Genomic DNA, 15,562 nt, shown 5'->3' with positions numbered 1-15,562 from the left:
CAACTCCTGGTATGAGTGGCATTCCTGTAGTTTATTTCCCAGAAAAGCAGAGCACAGAAATGAACATGAATCATATTAATAATTTAGGATATGAGTTTTTGGATTTGTTATTCCTAGTTATAACACAAAACATATCGATGTTATAAGAAAGAGAATACTCTAGATGTCAGCTGCCTGTGTCATGAGTCGATCTTATAGGATAAATTAATAAGTGGGAAATAACAATGCCAACTAAAAATGGCTCAGGAACATATCAAACTTCATTTAGGGACACGGTTCATTAAAAAAAAAAAAGGTAACTTCACCTCCAACCAAATCCAACTTTTCCCCTTTCCTGGCAATTATAATCATTTGTCATGGCTTCCCTTTATCCTCATTATTCTAGGTGCCACAAGGCATTCCTGGAAGTGTTTGCCTGGCAACCTGATTTAAATGAGGGGGCTTACCTAAGAGAGGATAAATTCAAGACCCACTTAAATATAGCTATCATTGGCTGGGTGTGGTGGCTCACGCCAATAATCCCAGCACTTTGAGAGGTCAAGGCTGGTGGATCACGAGGTCAGGAGATCGAGACCATCCTGGCTAACACAGTGAAACTCCATCTCTACTAAAAATACAAGAAATTAGATGGGCGTGGTGGTGTGTGCCTGTAGTCCCAGCTATTCTGGAGGCTGAGGCAGGAGAATTGCTTGAACCCAGGAGGTAGAGGTTGCAGTAAGCCAAGATGGTGCCACTGCACTCCAGCCTGGGCAACAGAGTGAGACTATTTAGTTTCCTGTGTGTCAGGCTCTGTGCTAAGTGATTTCTATGAATGATGTCATTTAATTCTTACAATGCTGGGTATTAGTATCCCTATCTTATAGATGAGCAAACTAAGACTAAAGGTGGGTAAGTTATTGACCCAGGGTCACAAGGCAGAACCGGTTTTAAAATCTGCTCTTGATGACCTTATGCTACATGACATCTCTGTGGGGCTCAGAATTCTGAAAAGAAAGCTAACTCTATGGGGAGATTGAATCCCTACATTCATGCTAAGAAGCTAAACTCTTTATGTGTAAGAATAAGTGACGAAGCCGCTAGGGTATCTTTCTCCTGTGTTCTCTGCATTTATTTTCCTGTACTTTGTACTTCAGTATCTTTTTTTTTTTTTCTTTTTTTTTTTTTTTGAGACGGAGTCTCGCTCTGTCGCCCAGGCTGGAGTGCAGTGGCGCAATCTCGGCTCACTGCAAGCTCCGCCTCCCGGGTTCACGCCATTCTCCTGCCTCAGCCTCTCCAAGTAGCTGGGACTACAGGTGCCCGCCACCACGCCCGGCTAATTTTTTTTTGTATTTTTAGTAGAGACGGGGTTTCACCATGGTCTGGATCTCCTGACCTCGTGATCCGCCCGCCTCGGCCTCCCAAAGTGCTGGGATTACAAGCGTGAGCCACCGCGCCCGGCTGTACTTCAGTATCTTAAGGGGAGCAAATATATAAATGAAAGAGTGCCTCAAGTGTCTTAGAGGAATGCTAGGAAGGCCTTCCCGTCCCTTTAAGGCATATCAAAATAGTAAGAAAATCAATAAAGTGTGGTGAATGAGGTTATAGGCTCAATGTTGTAGTTTGGATATAGGTTTTTCTGAGTAAAGATTACTTTTTTTTTAATTTCAACCAGGTATTTAATTGGTCTGGCAACTGCACAATATACAAATTTCTGAAAGGCATCCCCTGTTTGAAAGCTAGCATAGCTTCATCCCAGTAATTAATTCAGACAAATATATAGAACACCGAGAAGTCATAAATTATGCATGGAAGACTCCCAAACCAAGTAACAACTAAACTCAATCTATACAGCTTTCTATTTTTCAGGCTTCCATATACATATTAAATAAATAAACAGCATGTCTACTATCAAAATAATTTAAAAATTCAAATGAATTCAAATAAATTTATTCAAATAAATTTCAATGATATTTTCAAATGAAAATATTACTGATGTGGTTCACAGTTTTTCTTCTCACCTAAAATAAACAGCTTTGCCCATGGTCTCAGGAAAGAATAAAGAGAGGGGAAACCTATCCAGAAATAAATATGCAAATTTAAAAATACTGGTCATGGGTATTTTTTTGGGGGGTGGGGTGTTGGTGAGACTCAGTAGAAGCAAAAAGCTCATGACTATAGTTCAATGCCTGCCCCCCACTCACACGCACACAATGCCCCCTCAAAAGGCAGGTCACAGGTTTGCAAATTAGGCAGCATTTTCCTTTCTCCAAGATCTCCTCTCCTTGACCAGATCTATGTTTTCTCTCCCCCCATCTAGACCCTTTCCAAACGAAAGTTCTATGTTAGGCAAAGCCTTTTCTATTTATGTATTAAGCTTAGGTAGTCAGAGAGAAGAGGGAAACATGACCTCATGGAGCCCTTACTTGTATCAGACTTAAGAGTCAGTGTCCAAAGGATAAGGCCAGAAAGGAGGACATGAGAAACCATTCTCAAGAGTAAAGGGGTAGGCCTCTCATGTAAAAGACAACCTCTTAAAAAGCAAGGAAGTGCTAACTACAAATTTAGGATAGTGATAGTGATTACCTTAGGTAAGGGAAAGAGGGACAGGATAGGTGACACCATACCAGCAGATTTACCTAAGTTACTGTCAGTGTTTTGGGTCTCAAGTTGGATGGTGGGTTTTCAGGTGTTCCTTATAGTTTAGTAAATAAATAGATAACATAGAAGAAAGCCACTTGTGTACCTGAAGCATCAGGAAGAAAAGAAGAGAAGAGAAGAAAAGGAAAGGGAAGAAAAGAAAGAAAGGCAAGGTCAAGAAAAGACAGGCTCTGGTGTCAGACAGATTTGAATTCTGCCATTACTGGTTAGTTATAATTTCTCTAAACCTCAGTTTGATTACTCATAAAATGGAAATTATATTAGGTTAAATCATGTGAAATTACTGATCTTTGACCTTTTTAGATCTACAACCTACCTCTCTAGGGTTTCTGTGAGGACAAATCAGATGAGGTCCAGACCTAACAAACAAGAGCTCAGCAAATGTTGTCTATTACTCTTCTCTTCATCTCTTACAAGTGCAAGTACTCTGGCAACATTTATTCACACGAACCTACTTCTCTAATAAGTGCCCTCCTATCTCCATCAAAAGTGGCAAAGAATTGATATAACCAATTCAAATCAAAGTTAGTCTTTGGATTATACGTAACTATTAATGATTAATGGAAAGTTGCAAATTATATCTCATTTTATCATTCTTGTTTTGTTTTGTTTTGTTGTTTTTGAGATGAAGTCTTGCTCTTTTGCCCAGGCTGGAGTGAAGTCGTACGATCTCGGCTCACTGCAATCTCCACCCTCTGGGTTCAAGCGATTCTCTTGCCTCAGCCTCCTGAGTAGCTGGGATTATAGGCGCCTGCCACCACGCCTGGTTAATTTATATATTTTTGGTAGAGATGGGGTTTTGCCATGTTGGCCAGGCTGGTCTCAAACTCCTGACCTCAGGTGTTCCACCTGCCTCGGCCTCCCAAAGTGCTGGGATTACAGGCGTGAGCCACTGTGCCTGGCCTTTATCAATTCTTATTAAAGCTAGAAAATTATTTAAAAATAAACCTCTACACACATAGGTTTGTAACTATATGTAATTATATATTCTTGTTCTTTCTTTAGCTGACTTCCCTACACCTAGTATATCTGACTTTGAAATTCCAACTTCTAATATTAGAAGGATAATTTGCTCAACCTCTGGAGGTTTTCCAGAGCCTCACCTCTCCTGGTTGGAAAACGGAGAAGAATTAAATGCCATCAACACAACAGTTTCCCAAGATCCTGAAACTGAGCTCTATGCTGTTAGCAGCAAACTGGATTTCAATATGACAACCAACCACAGCTTCATGTGTCTCATCAAGTACGGACATTTGAGAGTGAATCAGACCTTCAACTGGAATACACGTAAGTGACATTGTTCTGGGGAGTTTCTACTATATCGAATCTAAAAAGACAATATAGTCATGTGTCATTTAATGATGTGGATACATTTTGAGAAATGCATCATTAGGCAATTCTGTCATTGTCTGAACATCAGAGTGTATTTACATAAACCTAGATGGTATAGCCTACTGCACACCTAGGCTACATGGTACAGCCTAGTGCTCTGAGGCTACACACCTGTACAGCATGTTACTATACTGAATACATAGGCAGTTGTAACACAATAAGTATTTGTGTACCTAAGCATATGTAAACATAGGAAAGGTACAGTAAAAATGCGGTATTATAATTTTATGGGACTACTATCACATATGCGGAATGTCGTTGAAAACGTTACATGGCACATTACTGTAACTCGGCCAGATATATTTTAGAATTGTCATATTCACTTTGATAGTATTTTATAGTACTTTTAGATACACAAATGACATGTGCTATTATGACTTATTAAAGTCACTGTGAGGCTGGGCACAGTGGCTCACGCCTGTAATCCCAGCACTTCGGGAGGCTGAAGTTGGAGGATCACTTGAGCCCAGGAGTTCAAGACCAGCCTGGGAAGCATGATGAGACCCTGACTCTACAAAACATTTAAAAAATTAGCCAGACTTGGTGGCACACATGTATAGTCCTAGGTACTTGGGAGGGTAAGGCAGGTGGCTTACTTGAGCCCAGGTGTTCAAAGTTGCAGTGAGCTATGATCATTCCACTAGACTCCAGCCTGGGCAACAGAGTGAGACCCTGTCTTTAAAAGAAATAAATAAAATAATTAAAAAAATAAATTAAAAAAATAAAGTCACTGTGCAAGGTGTGATATTGTTACAAATTTTCTTTTTATTTTATTTATTTATTTATTTTTGAGACAGAGTCTTGCCCTGTTGCCCAGGCTGGAGTGCAGTGGCACGATCTCGGCTCACTGCAACCTCCACCTTCCGGGTTCAAGCAATTCTCCTGCCTCAGCCTCCCAAATAGCTGGGATTACAGGCGCCAGCCACCACCCTTGGCTAATTTTTTCTATCTTTAGTGGAGATGGGATTTCACCCTGTTGGCCAGGCTGGTCTCGAACTCCTGACCTTGTGATCCACCCGCCTCAGCCTCCCAAAGTGCTGGGATTACAGGTGTAAGCCGCTGCACCCGGCCTTATTTTCTTGCAATAAATATTCTAAAATTTATATATACTAACCACCACTATCCATCAAGCATTCATCTTAAAAAGTTTTTGTAACAATAGTGTTATTGAAAGCAATAAAATGTGCCCTTTGCAATTGCCCTTAGGGATTTGGTGTTCTTTTAGGGCATGCCGCCCACATGGTTCCATGGTGCCAAACAATTTTTTTTTGTAGGTGAATGTGCTTTTTAAGAACTACTGGTTCATTCTGAACCAAGTCTGGGAAAGGTGAGTGACAAACTCCTTAAAGACAACGCCTGAAAAGGGTCATTTTGGAGCAAATATTTTACCCTACTGGTAGTAAACTCAGAGAATTCTCTTTCCCCAAGAGGTGAAATCATTTGAAAATATAAAATGAAAATGTTGGGTTTATATGAATATATACATCTTAGGCCTATAATGGCTTAAGATGGCTTACCTACAAGGTGAACTCAGATGCTCGAAATACTAATACTTGTTTAAATTGTATGGCTGATCATACAGAGGACCACAGGTCTCTCTCCCTACCCCTAGCCCCACTCCCAAGGATAGGTTTTGTGACTGTATAGTAAGAAACAATACACTGAGTTTGATAATACAGTTGCACATAAGTATATAGCACAATATATACTATATGGCATGTCTTAATTCTTTATGTCTTTACTTGTAGTTGCGAAGTGGATAATTTATTTTAGATGGTCTAGTAATTCATGCTAGTATATGATTTACTCTAGATCTTTCAGTGTTACAGCAGATTTTTTTTTTTTTTTTTTTGAGACGGAGTCTTGCTCTGTCACTCAGGCTGGAATGCAGTGGCGCGATCTCGGCTCACTGCAACCTCCGCCTCCCAGGTTCAAGCAATTCTCCTGCCTCAGCCTCCTATGTAGCTGGGACTACAGGTGCCGGCCACCACACACAGCTAATTTTTGTATTTTTAGTGGAGACGGAGTTTCACCATGTTGGTCAGGCTGGTCTCGAACTCCCGACCTTAGGTGATCCGCCCGCCTCAGCCTCCCAAAGTGTGGGGATTACAGGCATGAGCCACCATGCCCAGCTACAGCAGATTCTTTATTTTTCTCAATGAGATAAAATTTCCTGGGAAAATTAGTTCAAATATAAACCAAACTTTGACATGACTATTGATACTCCAAACTTACCAGTCTCAGTCATCTTTTATGTGTTGTAAAAATTTTATTAAAATGAGGCTTCAATCATATAGTTTATTAAGTCTCTATTTTTACTTTCTTGTTATAGCATTATTCAACCAATTTTACATTACTCTGATTGAAGGCAGAAAACAGTAGAGTACTGATTATTAAATCAGTAATACTAGCTTGGATTGCATTTTGATTTGGACATTATTTATATTGGAATATGGATATATGTGACATTCTAGGACAGGGGTTGGCAAATTTTTTTCTGAATAGAGCCAGATAGTAAATATTTTAAGCTTTGCAGTCGCAGTCTCTGTTGCAACAACTCAATTCTGCTGGTTGTAGCAAAAAAGCAGCCACAGACAAGACATAAATGAATGACATGGCTATGTTCCAACAAAATTTCTTTTCTTTCTTTTTTTTCTTTTTTTTGAGACAGAGTTTCACTCTCGTTGCCCAGGCTGGAGTGCAATGGTGTGGTCTCGGCTCACTGCAACCTCTGCCTCCCAGGTTCAAACGATTCTCCTGCCTCAGCCTCCCAAGTAGCTGGGATTACAGGTGCCTGCCACCACAACTGGCTAATTTATGTATTTTCTTAGTGGAGATGTGGTTTCACCATGTTGGCCAGGCTGGTCTCGAACTCCTGACCTCAGGTGATCCATCTGCCTCAGCCTCTCAAAGTGCTGTGATTACAGGCGTGAGCCACCATGCCCAGCCACAAAATTTCATTTTTAAAAACAGGTGCAGGACAGGTTTGGCCCATGTGCTATAGTTTGCTAACTTAAGGTTTTTGTCTTTGTGGTTGGAGAGCTTTAGGGTATAAATGTCTCAAATCTCATTAATTGGACTGTGTGGGGATTCTTTAGAATAAGATTCAAAAGCAAATAATGCATTTATGGGAGGTCAAGGGCTGACTGCACTAACAAATATACATTAAGTGTATAGTTCATAGAAATGTTACAGGTCAATGTGAGTAAAGCTTTGACATGAAAATGTATTAGTCCATTTTCATGCTGCTGATAAAGACATACCTGAGACTGGGCAACTTACAAAATAAAGAGGTTTAATTAGACTCACAGTTCCACGTGGCTGGGGAGGCCTCACAATCATGGCAGAAGGCAAGGAGGAGCAAGTCATGTCTTACATGGATGGCAGCAGCCAAAAAGAGAGCTTGTTATAAGGAAACTCCTGTTTTTAAAACTATCAGATCTCGTGAGACTCATTAACTATCATAAGGACAGTGCAGGAAAGACTCGCCCCCATAATTCAGTCACCTCCCACTGGGTTCCTCCCATGACATGTGGGAACTGTGGGAGTTATAATTCAAGATGAGATTTGGGTGGGGACACAGCCAAACCATATCAGTAAATAACTGATCTGGAAAAAAAAAACGCCCAAATGTATTAATTAAGTGGATTGCACAAATGATTCTTTTTAGTGTAGTCCCACCAAATTTGTTTTCCCTTGATAAACTGGAAGGAGATAAATCTGAGAGAGCCATACTCATGGTATCTAATAAGCTACATGTGCAGATGCCTTCACACAGCTGTGTACCTTGGATTCTGGGTCTGCCCCTGTGGGATGTTACCAGGTTTCTAACAGGTGTCACAACAGACCTGGCTTGCTGCTACTGAGGCCTCCCTCTTTCCCTCACACACATACTCTCTCTAGGTTAAATGAGGTTTGTGGATGGGTGTAGAGTGGAAGCCAGGAATGAGCTGAAGCCTGTGAAACTTCTAGACTCCCAGGATAACGGAAATGGCTTGTTATTTTTTGTGTCATTCTAATCTGTAGAGGTCAACTCTGGTAATCACTTGATGTCTCCATGCAATCTGGTGTTTTAGAGAAAAAAGAAAAACCAACTCTCCTGTCTTTAAGTGGTAGGTACACTATGATTAAATAGGTGTTTTAGAATGATTACTGTGACAGCAATGTGCAGGAGTTATTAGAGCCTAGGAAACCTGAGGCAAAGACACCGGTTTGCAGGCTACTAAGTGGGAGACGAGAAAAATCTCAGCTAAGGCAGTTGCTGCAAGAGATTTGGGAAAAAGCAGTAAGTTCCAGAGATATTCTGAATATAGAACAGAAAATACAGGGGAGCCTACTGGGAAGTGAGCACAAAGAAAATACCACACTCTTATTTGGGTAACTAAATGGTATTGTTATTCACTGAAATGGGAGAATACAGGTGGTAGATATGATTTGGAAAGCATGTAGTAAATTCAGTTTTAATCAGGTGGAGATGCTGGCATCCATCCAATACACAAATTTAGAAATCAGATGGCATTTCTTTTTTTTTTTTCCCTTTGTCTTTTTCTGAGATGGATTCTCACTCTGTCACCCAGGCTGGAGTGCAGTGGTGCAATCTTGGCTCATTGCAACCTCTGTCTCCCTGGTTCAAGCAATTCTCTTGCTTCAGCCTCCTGAGTACCTGGGATTGTAGGCATGCACCACCACGCCCCGATAATTTTTTGTATTTTTAGTAGAGACAGGGTTTCACTATGTTGGCCAGGCTGGTCTCGAACTCCTGACCTCAGGTGATCTGCCCACCTTGGCCTCCCAAAGTGCCGGAATTAAGGTGTGAGCCACTGTGCCCAGCCTCAGATGGCATTTCAAATCTCGGGTGTGGAGGATATTACCCAGGAAGACTGGGGCCAGTAAGGGCAAAATGGGACCACAAACAGAACCATGGGAACAACAATAATTAGAGGACAAGAAGTGGAAGAACAGCCTTCAGAGAAAACTGAGTGCAACAAACAGAAACAGAAGGATGTGGTGTCACAGAAGTCCAAGAAGGAGAAGATTCCAACTGGCCAAATGCTGATGAGAAGTCCAGTAAGCAGAAGAATAAAACTAGGCCAGGCGCAGTGGCTCATGCCTGTAATCTCAGCACTGTGGGAGGCTAAGACGGGTGAATCACCTGAGGTCAGGAGTTCAAGACCAGTCTGGCCAACATGGGGAAACCCCATCTCTACTGAAAATACAAAAATTAGCTAGGTGTGGTGGCATATCCCTGTAATCCCAGCTACTCGGGAGGCTGAGGCAGGAGAATTGCTTGAACTCGGGAGGCAGAGATTGTAGTGAGCTGAGATCATGTCACTGCACTCCAGCCTGGCCTGGGGAACACAGTGAAAGTCCGTCTCAAATAAATAAATAAATAAATAAAACTTACCACTGGGTTTGGTAATCAGAAAAGTAAAAACAGGGATCTCGGACTCCCCGGACCCTCTCTCCAGCCCAGCCTTGCTAGCTCTGCCTGTGGTGCACGCTCCTGCCTCTGACTCAATGGTTTCCAGGAAAAATTTAGATAGCACAACAGTGGCAATTCACAATGAAGAGATCTACTGCAAATCCTACTATGGAAAGAAATATGGGACAAAAGGCTATGGTTATGGCCAGGGCGTTGGCATGCTTAACATAGCGAGAGGCTGGGCATCAAGCCAGAGAGTGTTCAGCCTCTCAGGCCTACAAATCCAAACGCTTCTAAATTTGCTCAGAAATATGCAGGTGCTGAGAAGTGTTCCAGATGTGGGGATTCTGTATATGCTGCCGAGAAGATAATTGGAGCTGGAAAGCCCTGGCATAAAAACTGTTTCTGATGTGCAAAGTGTGGGAAGAGTCTTGAATCAACAACTCCGACTGAAAAAGAAGGTGAAATCTATTGTAAAGGATGCTATGAAAAGAACTTTGGGCCCAAGGGATTTGGCTACGGCCAAGGAGCAGGGGCTCTTGTTCATGCCCAGTAAGGTGTAAACCCAGAACTAAGCATCACACATTGAGAATCTCTTCGTAACCTAGGCACAGATAATCTTTAACACTAAACTACTGTGAAATTCTACCAGCATTGAGTACTGTATATTACCCTGTACTTGGATAGGCTGGCTAACTCATAGGGAGAGAGCACTGTATCGTATCTTTTTGCTTTATTCACCAGCATTTTTGGGGAACATTTCCTTTACGTTTTAAATAAAACTTCAGCATGGAAAAAAAAAAAAAGTAAAAACAATAAGTTAGTAAATACTCATTTATTTGTAAGCCATTTCAGAGAAATCACAAGATGAGCTGCTATAATTTGTGTCCCTGCCATTTTTCCAGATGTTGCTAATGATTCCTCAAAGCAGCTGAAGAATAAATACTGTAGCTGCTGCTCCTGATCTGGAGGGATGGACCCGCAGCACCATATCCACCAACACCTTTCTCCTCCCCACCCTCATTTCCTTGTGTACTTCTTGTGCTCTCTGTGGGACTGAAACTACAGCTGATAACCTTGAGAGCTCTCTTCTAGGATGGTCCCACCTAATACCAAGCCATATCCACACTTAGTTCTTTGCCAGACTTGTTCTGTATTTCCAGTAGCTAGAGGGTGAAAAACCTGTATCAGAAAGTGAATGCAAAGTGGCTCCTGTAGCTTTAGGGCAGCTACTGTGAGTTAAGGGTGTGTGTGATGTGTATGTGTTGAGAGAGAATATGGTAGGAGAAAGGGAGAAGGCATGACAGAACTACAGAAGGAAAAATAAAGTATACCTAGAACACAACATCAACCAGTTAGTAGTAACACATAGTTATAATCAGCTATAAAAGTGAGATACTACAAGATGGCTTGTAAAAGATTTCCTTAGAATCTTCCTTATGTCAACTTAACTCAGTAAATGCAGACATTCAAAGTATCTTTTTCACTTTTAATATCTGACATCTGAATATTAGTTGCCCACAAGTATGTGCCTGATTGAAGAATTATGCAAGAAAAATGCTAGCAGCTGCATACTGGAGAGCTGACCAGGCAAAGAATACTTCACAGTTGCATCAATAGAAAAGGCACAGAATGAGTATCAGGCAGTAGGAAACACATTACAGCTGACACTATTCTTTTCCCTCCATAGCCAAGCAAGAGCATTTTCCTGATAACCTGCTCCCATCCTGGGCCATTACCTTAATCTCAGTAAATGGAATTTTTGTGACATGCTGCCTGACCTACTGTAAGTACTATCATACTGATCTCAATTCTGGAAGATCAAACTTTATTACCATGGCTCGGCATCTCTCTGAGGTTTTAGCCTATTTGCTTCTCATGTTTACAGCAAGTCTATGGAAACATTAGCATCTCCTTTATTTGTCTCAACAAGTTCTGTTCATTCACTGGACATTTTCCGGACACCTCCTACGTGTGGCACTCTACTAGGCACTGGAATTGCAAAGACAAGAAGTCACTGCCCTCAAGACATATTCTAGTTTAGTCCGTTTATTTTTTCCCTGACTTTATATATTTTTGGAGACTGGGGTTTGCTAACTAATTTGAAAACGTTTCTGATGCTAAATGATATTCTAATTTTTTTAAGGGCTAGTCGATTTGGCAGGTGAGTTGTTACACATTCCTTAGTGAATTCCAACTTCCATGGCCACCATCCTGCTGATATTCTAATTTTGATTTGGAGTTAGAGAAAAGACAAATTGACAAAATTTGGAGCCAAGGATCATTTTCTTGGAGGAAGACAAGATGCACTAATACAGTTGAGAAACTACATGGCTACAGGTGATCTCACCAATTCTCAGTTCTTGGGCCGGGTGAGGTGGCTCACGCCTGTAATCCCAGCACTTTGGGAGGCCAAGGCAGGTGGATCACTTAAGGTCAGGAGTTCGAGACCAGCCTGGCCAACATGGTGAAACCTTGTCTCTACTAAAAATACAAAAATTAGCCGGGTATGGGGGTGTGCACCTGTAGTCCCAGCTACTCAGGAGGCTGAAGCAGGAGAATTGCTTGAACCCAGGAACCCAGGAGGCAGAGACTGCAGTGAGCCAAGATCATGCCACTGCACTCCAGTCTGGGCGACAGAGTGAGACTCCATTTCAAAAAACAAACAAATTCTGTTTTTTTTTTGTTTTTTTTTTTTTTTGAGATGGAGTCTCACTCTGTCACCCAGGCTGGAGTGTATGGCCCGATCTCAGCCCACTGCAGCCTCCACCTCCCAGGTTCAAGCAATTATCCAGCCTCAGCCTCCTGAGTAGCTGGGACTACAGGTGCGTGCTGCCACGCCTGGCTAATATTTTTTTGTATTTTTAGTAGAGACGGGGTTTCACCATGTTGGCCAGGATGGTCTTGATCTCCTGACCTAGTGATTCGCCTGCCTTGGCTTCCCAAAGTGCTGGGACTTCTTGTCTTTGGAATTCCAGTGCCTAGTAGAGTGCCACACACATAGGTGTCCAGAAAATGTCCATTTTCTCAGTTCTTTAGAATACATTTTTGGATGAAAGATCAGGAGTGGCTGATGAAAGAAGAGATTTCTAAGATATTTTACCCTATGAATTTACACTTTGGATGTTACACATATGCTGCCCTCAATCTCTATGATTAAATGAAGAGGAACTGCTAGTTATATGGTCCGAAATAAGGCCATAATCACTATGAAGGGGTACCAACTCTTCTTTGAGAAGAAATCATGTACACTGATCAAATAAAATCGGAAGATCAACATCTGCTGATTTTCCCAGGCTTTAGCACCAAAAAAACCCAAAGCTCAGTGAATTCTTTAGAGAGTATGTGCTGTTAACAACTTATCCCAAGGGTAGGATAAAGAGGTCTGGTGGGCTCAAGGATGTTTCTAATACCAACTATCCAGTGTTACCCCTTTAATTCAGGGATTCTCATCCTCAACATTATTGGCATTTTGGGCAAGATAATTCTTTGTTTTGGAGTGCTGTTCTGTGCACTGTAGGATGTTTAGCAGCTTCCTTAGCCTCTACTCACTACATGCCAGTAGCACTCCTTGCCCATTGTGACAACCAAAAATATCCCCAAGCATTGCCAAATGTCCCCTTGGCAAAGAGGTGAAGAGGCAGCATTGTAAATTACCCCTGGTGTAAGAACCACTGCTCCAGTTCTAAGCCAGTCTGAAGGCTTGCTAAAGTAAATATTAATATATGGGCACAATTCAAGGGAAACTTATCATTTTTTTTGTTTGTTCTTGTCTCCAAGGCTTTGCCCCAAGATGCAGAGAGAGAAGGAGGAATGAGAGATTGAGAAGGGAAAGTGTACGCCCTATATAACAGTATCCGCAGAAGCAACGGGCTGAAAAGATCTGAAGGTAGCCTCCGTCATCTCTTCTGGGATACATGGATCGTGGGGATCATGAGGCAGTCCTCTCTTCCTCTTAGCAACAACTTTAAGCTGTTTTACGTACTACCTCACCTCTTAAAAACCTCTTTCATATTAAGTTGAACAGTTACAAGATGGCTGGCATCCCTCTCCTTTCTCCCCACATGCAATTTGCTTAATGTAACCTCTTCTTTTGCCATGTTTTCATTCTGCCACCTTGAAATACTCCCATCTTGTCAGCCAATTCAATGTCTTTTATTATCTATTAAACACTAATTTGAGTTCATCTTGAATATTCCTGTGGTAACTTCTTATTCTGATCATTCATTTTTCCCTGTATCTCTCAGTATTGATGGACATGGGTTGGGGCCACTTTGTATTAACACGGTAACATTTTCATTGGTTTCTCTGCCTCTTACTAACAGACTCATCCTACTGACCAATCATGGAGCCAAATTTCATAAAGAATTACTCTGTCATGTCATTTTCCCACTCAAAAACTCAGAAGAGACCCCACTGCCTACAGAAAAAAACTTCAAAGCTTTTTAACTTTCCACATTCCAGCTGATCTCTTCAGTCTAAATACCCTTGAATTCTGTCAATTGTTCCTCACATGGCATGGTTTCTAGTGCCTCACATGAATGGGGTAAACGGAACCCAAGACTTTAGATTTGGTCTTAATGACTCTACATACAATGAGATAATTATTATCTGGGGTCTGGAATGTCCATCCTGTTAAGAGAGCCTAACACAGCACTAGCTTTAGTGAGTCACAAATCCCCAGGTATTTTCATGCAAGAGAAACTTACGTGGGACATTAGAATCCAAGAGACTGATATCAGGTCCAAGGTAGTTATAAGCCTCCCTAAACAGTTCAGCTTTGACTTGTGAAGGTTGGAGTTAACACCAGTATAAGAATTAGTCTACAAAATTATCTTTAAAAATAAAGGAAAGCAAGAATTGTCCTGGGCAGGAGGGGGAAACATAAAGAAAAATGAAAAATAATACCTGAGACTTATACAACAGGTTGTTTTGCAAAAACACTATTTCATCTTAGTCTTATAAAAATCTCTATGAGCAAGATCTATTTCCATTTTATGGGAGAGAAACCAGAGGCTCCCAGAGGTTAAGTGATTTGCTTGAGGTAAGGTCATACAGATGAGGAATAAAACCAAGATTCAAACTGGATATCAAATTCAGGCTCCTTTCCCTACAACCTGGCAGCCTATGCATTTTTTCCCCCAAGGCAGTCTCTCAACTTCCCATCCTGTTTTTTCATTTCCACTGAATGCTTGCTCACTCCTCAGAATGTCTTTTCCAGGATGTTGCTCTGGCTCAGTTCTGTCATTATCTACAATTTTCGTGACTTTCTATCTAAAGTCTTCTGCTCAGTCTGCTGATACTTCAAAATGAAGCCGTGTAGCCAATCTTCTACACAAGGCCTTCTGTGGCCATCTTGTCCAGCTCAAGCAGTGCCACCTCTATAGCACATCTCATACCACCAGCATAGGTTGATTTTCATGTACCACATCTTCCTTCTATCCTTTACCAGACTGTATGTAGGCTTATTGAGAAAAGCAACCATGCCTGAAAGCCCCATACATAGAAGAGTGCCTTGATCAAGCATTTGGTCATTTGGTAATAGCCGGTAATAACTAAACATTTGCCTGATCAATATTTCATGTGACAAAAATTGCCAGAGTAGTTTTAAGTTCTCTCATAATTTAGCTTTCCCTTCATATTCTTTTTTTTTTTTTTTTTTTTTTTTTTTTTTTTTTTTTTTTTTTTTTGAGACGGAGTCTTGCTCTGTCGCCCAGGCTGGAGTGCAGTGGCGCAGTCTCGGCTCACTGCAAGCTCCGCCTCCCGGGTTCACGCCATTCTCCTGCCTCAGCCTCTCCGAGTAGCTGGGACTACAGGCGCCCGCCACCGCGCCCGGCTTATTTTTTTTTTTTTTTTATACATTTAGTAGAGACAGGGTTTCACCATGGTCTCGATCTCCTGACCTCGTGATCCGCCCGCCTCGGCCTCCCAAAGTGCTGGGATTACAAGCGTGAGCCACCGCGCCCGGCCATCCCTTCATATTCTTCAGCTATCAAGGCTACTGTGCACAAATTGGGAATACCCTTGATCTTGAGATTAAAATGTAAAGAGATTAAAATTAAAATCTTAAATTTATTTATATATTAAATTATACATGTATAAATAGATTTA

At 41.4% G+C, this 15,562-nt stretch overlaps 1 protein-coding gene and 1 pseudogene across 5 annotated transcripts in view; both read left to right on the top strand.

Moving 5' to 3' along the window:
• The window catches only part of CD80 (CD80 molecule), a 36,809-nt gene that overhangs the window by 19,016 nt on the left and 2,231 nt on the right, over positions 1-15,562 (top strand). For 2 of the 5 annotated variants that reach the window (XM_055260267.2, XM_063630120.1), the window contains 3 exons: positions 3,643-3,924; positions 11,142-11,237; positions 13,232-13,340. In XM_055260267.2, coding sequence (XP_055116242.1) covers positions 3,643-3,924; positions 11,142-11,237; positions 13,232-13,302 — 449 coding nt within the window. In that variant the 3' untranslated portion in view covers positions 13,303-13,340. Of the gene's footprint in view, positions 1-3,642; positions 3,925-8,055; positions 8,142-9,758; positions 10,245-11,141; positions 11,238-13,231; positions 13,645-15,562 lie in introns of those variants that run through there. The other 3 variants (XM_063630119.1, XM_063630121.1, XM_055260268.2) reach the window with 3 other exon arrangements.
• Positions 8,148-10,007, top strand: LOC129471550 (cysteine and glycine-rich protein 2-like; annotated as a pseudogene).

The sequence above is a fragment of the Symphalangus syndactylus genome, chromosome 21 (assembly GCF_028878055.3).
Source record: "Symphalangus syndactylus isolate Jambi chromosome 21, NHGRI_mSymSyn1-v2.1_pri, whole genome shotgun sequence".
NCBI lineage: Eukaryota > Metazoa > Chordata > Mammalia > Primates > Hylobatidae > Symphalangus > Symphalangus syndactylus.
Note: the sequence above shows the minus strand (reverse complement) of the source record. Positions and strands in the feature narration are given on the sequence as shown.